This window comes from Lepidothrix coronata, unplaced genomic scaffold (assembly GCF_001604755.1).
Source record: "Lepidothrix coronata isolate B3197 unplaced genomic scaffold, Lepidothrix_coronata-1.0 Scaffold46, whole genome shotgun sequence".
Taxonomy (NCBI): Eukaryota; Metazoa; Chordata; class Aves; order Passeriformes; family Pipridae; genus Lepidothrix; species Lepidothrix coronata.
In genome coordinates this window covers 5,068,091-5,073,263 of record NW_016690226.1, presented here as the reverse complement: position 1 = coordinate 5,073,263, position 5,173 = coordinate 5,068,091, and the positions used below count along the sequence as shown (strand labels likewise).

Genomic DNA, 5,173 nt, shown 5'->3' with positions numbered 1-5,173 from the left:
ATATTTGCTTAATTTCTTAGAAATACAACACTGCTCTTTAATTTTTTTTTCTTTTTTTGGTGAACTCCAGATACTCTCAAGTGTTCAGGTTTGTCACTGATGTTTTACCATTTTTCCTCTCCATTCTACTAGTATGTAAAATATTAAGCAGTGTGAGATCTCGTCTGTGGGTCTTACGGTTGCAGAGATGCTCCGTGCTTTTTGAGTAAAATGTTCTGTAACATTTAGCAGAATGTGAACACCAAGGGCATAAATAAGATTGGCCATTCTAACAAAGCTAGGAAATTGATTTCTTGTCACATTGCCTTGTTTACATTGAATCCTTAGTCATATAGTCAGAGATTAAGGAACTATAGCCAGCAGGTAGCTTCCAATTTGAATGAAGTAGAGTTTGTTAAAGAATTTTACATAATCATAGCAGGATTTAGGCTGGAAGGTACCTCTCAATGTCTCTAGTTCAACCTATTCCTTCCTAACTGCCCTCCCCCCTGCCCTCATAACTATGAAGTCAGGTTGCTCAGGGGCTTTGAGAGGTGACTTCTGATTATCTCTTAGGGTGGTGATTAGCCAGCCTCTCTGGATAACAGTTCCAGTGCTCCTGGGGAGCATTTTTCCTTAAATACAGTCAGAATTTCCTTTGTTGCAACTTGAGCCTGTCGTTGTCTTTTATTGCTGTGTCCTACTGAGAAGAGTCTGGCTTCATGTTCTTTGTAACCTCCTCTTGGGTTGTAAATTCCCTGAGCTTTATCTTACAATTTGTCTTTTGCGCTGTTCATTTATACAGTCCAAGTCACTGGCTGAGCTGGCCCTTAAGAGGGTTGAATCATCTTCATCTGGATCTTGTACTTTGCCAATGAGGATTTGGGAGTTTGAAGTAGTGAACAGGCCTCATGTACAACTAGGCCTAGTCATGCTGCCTCCTCTAAGAGGGTAAGCTGAACAGAGTGCAGTATACACAAGTTTTAAAATTCTCTCTATCAGCTGGAAGTTGAGACCCAGCTATAACTCCCAGCAGTCAGGAGCAGGAGCACTACCCTCCCTGGGAGATATAGTGTCTCCCAAGTACACGAAGAGAAGATGAGAAGGTCCTTGACAAGGGTCTTGCTTGAGCTTTAAGCCATGTAGCTGAATACTGAAGGACACATTAAACCTTAAGGGATTAGGCTATGACTTCCAGTCAGAGTAGTGAAAGGCCTTTCCCTATAGTGCTGCAGTGTAGCCTGGGAAAGACTAAAGATAGAGAGGTCCAGCATTGTCAGATATACTTTTGACCTGTCAGTCTTTTTGCTACTTTCAATGAAGATGGAGATCTAAAGCACTGAACAACTTGAGAATATGCACACTTGAAGGTGGGGCAACTGGTGCAGAAACACACACTGATGCTTGAAGAGGCCCTGTTATACCAGATGTCTTATTATGTTGCCCATTTCTGTTTCCAGCTTCTTTCTCCTGCCTCATGGGGCCCACAACTTTCAGAAATACCCTGTTCAATGTGACTCAAACATGAAAGGATCAACTGTACTTTCAGGCTCAACAGTTTAAAAACACAGGGATGAAAGAAGCAGTGGTCTTCACAGGCCACACATATATACACACAGTTCTTGGTAGTACCTGGGGCACATTTCGGTAGCTTTGTTCCCATCTCTTCATTGACCCATTCTCCACTGGCTGAGCACTGATACACCACTTTGAAAAACATGAGAAAAAAAAGAACTTCCATAAGGATATAATCAAGATGAAGAGAGGGTAAGTAGCATTACTGTATATGATGCATTAACCTTCTCATTTCCCAAGCAAGCACAGCTTGGTAAACATTGCTGTTATCTACCCACCACGGTGCTTCTTTCCCTTTTTTCATAGAGACCTCATTTAATACATTTCTTGAGTCCTTTACTTTTCTACCAGAAATCTGTGCTACGTGTGACAAAAACCTCCATGGTTCGCTCACAAGGCAAATGAGAGAGGACTTGCTAATGCATTTAGGGTCAACAGTCCACGTACAGACATTGTTAGTGTATTAAACACAGAGGCAACACAAAACTACTGCCTGCAACCCCACACCAATAAGAACTTTTTCCCAGTCTTGACCTGATGGGATATAATACCAGCCCCATGACAATACCAGAACCATTTCTTAGGCCTTTGATCAAATAAATGTGATTGTGTAGCAGAGGAAATACTTACCATCCCCTTTGTTTTCTAGGGTATAGTAAGGTGCATCACACTGATACCGGACAGCAGCTTTGTAGAGAGGCTCATGGAGTTCGGAGACATATAAGGCTTGGGCGTTGTCAACAGGAGGGGGATCACCACAGTTCACAGCTGTAGAAACAAAACAAAAATGATTAAAGGGGCATCCTCACTCAACAATATGATTATTCTGTATGATGGGGAACCAATCAGCTTCTCTGATCCCTGTACAGCCATGGGCGCTCACTGTCTCTGTCCCTTTAGCATGCTCACCTCCCAGTCCTTCAGCATTCACCTAATCTGGAGATATAGTGGATCTATAGCCTAAAGACTCCATTCTAGTCTCCTTCCCACATACAGAGACGGGTCACTTACGAACACAGCTCAAATGGGAGTTGCTCCATTCACCATTGTCCTGACAGCTGGAGTGAAAACTTGTGATGCTATCTCGTTGCTAGGGAAAAGAACACATGATCCATGTAAGTCTCTGGACATGAAATATATCTGATATAGGCGCTCCCATGGAGTGTCCTTAAAATACTGCTGTGGCTGGAAGAGGTTTCTGCTTACTACTGCTGTGTTGAAAACTTTGAGTCCCCAAAGGTACTCAGGGCACCTGATGGGAAATGGCCTCATGATGTTGCTGAGAGGACCAGAGTGGACACATACTTTTTTATGTAACTTACCCTCACAATTTCATAGCCTTCCACACAGGTCACCTTCACATTGTCCTTTAAGATATACCTGTCCTTCTTTGGGTCAAGAACAGAGTTGGGGATGACACTCAGAGGACAGGTTACAGCTTTGAAGAGATAAGTGGAAATCAGTGATTATTTGGTTCAAGATTTACTTTCCTTCCAGCTCCCAACTTCTTTCTCCCAGTGATTTTTTTCTCTAGTAAACAGGCCTCCTCTTTTTACTCAGTATCAGCAGCAGCGAGCATGTTAATATGCTGTTGTACCATGAATTTGACCTGGAACAAACCCTCTCCCTAACTCAGCAACAGAATGAAGGCATTCCTAAGTGTTTACTCACGATCCCCATAGTAGCGTATTTTCCAGCCTTTGTGCTGTACAGCATGGTCTGTCTGGAAGATTATGTCAAGGATGTTGTTCCTAATTTTGATTTCAGGAGGACCTGGGAATTTGCTGCCACAATAGGGACCAAAATGTTGTTTTCCAGAGACAAGCTGGGAAAATAACAAACAAGAATAAATGAAAAATATCAAATGTATTTAGAGAAAGAGCAAAATGTATGCTCAATATGTACATATTCAAATGCGTTCTCACAAACTCCAAAAGGCAACATAGTTGAAAATAAAGTTAAGCAGTCAGGGAGTTTTCTGAATATGAGGAGGTTGATGGGAGATCCAGAACACCCTGACTCTCTCCCCACACCTACTGTTAAGCTGTCGAGGCAAGTCCCATTTGAGTTGGCTGGTTCCACGTCGAAGTCCCCGCTGCGTATGGTCAGCACCACGAAGTAGCCAGGACTCAGAGCCACTCGGTACTCACACCGTGAGTTCTCTGGGTACTGGTTGGGATAGTTGGGGCTGGCAATCTCCCCTGAGAGCTCAGTGAAGACATTTCCACTGCAGTTCACTAGGATTAAGGAAGGAATGCAAGCAGGATTCAGAAAGGAAACGGTCCACGTGCACTGCTGCCAAACTGCTTCATGCAATAACCATGTCACAACGTTTTATCTCTCCAAGAAACTGAAGCCAGGTCCGCTGTCTATCCAGTTAGCCAGACTTTAATTCCTTTTCACCCTCCACCTGCAATTTAGGCTCCTTTCATCATGCTCTGGTCCTCATATTATACTCCTTTCAACATGCACCGTTTGTGACCTTGGAACTTTTTGATTCAAGCCAAGCAGGCCCTTGGCCATCTTTTGTGTCTTTATGGAACTGCCCTGTTTTATTAGAGATTTAAAGACTCAAAGATAGCAGTACACTAAGGGTCTCCATCACAGTTTTTATAGAATGTCATTTAATAGTTTCTTAATTCTCTCGACACAAAAATAAAAATAAGAGTGTTAAGAATATGTTAACAGAAATTTCCAAAATCACAGTCTACTGCAGTTCAGATTTGCACTGTCTTGGGGTTTTTTCCCCAAAATATACCTGAAACAAATGGCAGAGAAGGTCTTCCAAGTACAATATCTCTGTTGGCCTAAATTATCTCTTGTTTTTGACCACAGCTCGTGTAGATGTCTCACCTCCACAAGTTCTGTTATCCTCATAGAGGAAATAATCTGGTGGACAGGTACAGAAGTAACCTCCAATGTAATTATTACAGTAATGACTGCAAGGCTCCTCCACAAAATCCGTGCACTCATCCAAGTCTGCAAGTGTGAAAAGTGGAATCAGCCAAAATTAGGAGAGGGCCCTGAGGGCAAGAGAAAGATTAGAAAGTGAAGCAAACACTAAAGGATAATAAGGAAAAGGTATCTCTAAGACAGTATTTATACTGGCCATGTTGGAATGCAGTCCTGTCTGCTGGGATCTCTTTTAAATAAGGCATTCTTGTAAGGAAAACCCTTCTATCAGTTTTTCTTCCTGCTCCAGCCTGCACACTACAAAGATTCAGAGGAGACTGTTTTAACCTTACCTACTGCAACATAGTAGGCTGCAAAACCAGTGAAGCGCTCCTCATTGGAAAAGTCTGATTGGAAGCTCAAAGTGAGGGTGTTGTAAGGGACGTGAAATTCCTCCACAATCGAGGAGCCAGGGGCACGAGGTTTCTTCTGCCCACAAAGCACGCCTTCAACATGGTCACCAGACAGGATCTGCAGAAGAATTCAGAGACCTCTTACTTTGCTACTGGAACATGGGTCATTACCAACACTTGATTCTTTCAGCTTATGTGTGCTAAAGTGTAGCTGAATGGAGCCCCTAGACAACCAGTTGCATGATATTTGTGAGACACTTGAGTAGTGCTCCCTCCTACTGACTTCCCAGCTGTGAAATACCTGTCTTAAATTC

At 42.7% G+C, this 5,173-nt stretch overlaps 1 protein-coding gene across 1 annotated transcript in view; it reads right to left on the bottom strand.

Moving 5' to 3' along the window:
- Window positions 1-904: 904 nt before the first annotated feature.
- C1S (complement component 1, s subcomponent) overlaps window positions 905-5,173 on the bottom strand; it is a 6,548-nt gene continuing 2,279 nt past the window's right edge. The window contains exons 4-12 of the mRNA XM_017814606.1: window positions 4,800-4,977; window positions 4,408-4,533; window positions 3,592-3,791; window positions 3,226-3,379; window positions 2,877-2,992; window positions 2,566-2,644; window positions 2,185-2,322; window positions 1,523-1,686; window positions 905-922 (exon numbers count right to left, since the gene is read on the bottom strand). Coding sequence (XP_017670095.1) covers window positions 905-922; window positions 1,523-1,686; window positions 2,185-2,322; window positions 2,566-2,644; window positions 2,877-2,992; window positions 3,226-3,379; window positions 3,592-3,791; window positions 4,408-4,533; window positions 4,800-4,977 — 1,173 coding nt within the window. The remainder of the gene's footprint in view (window positions 923-1,522; window positions 1,687-2,184; window positions 2,323-2,565; window positions 2,645-2,876; window positions 2,993-3,225; window positions 3,380-3,591; window positions 3,792-4,407; window positions 4,534-4,799; window positions 4,978-5,173) is intronic.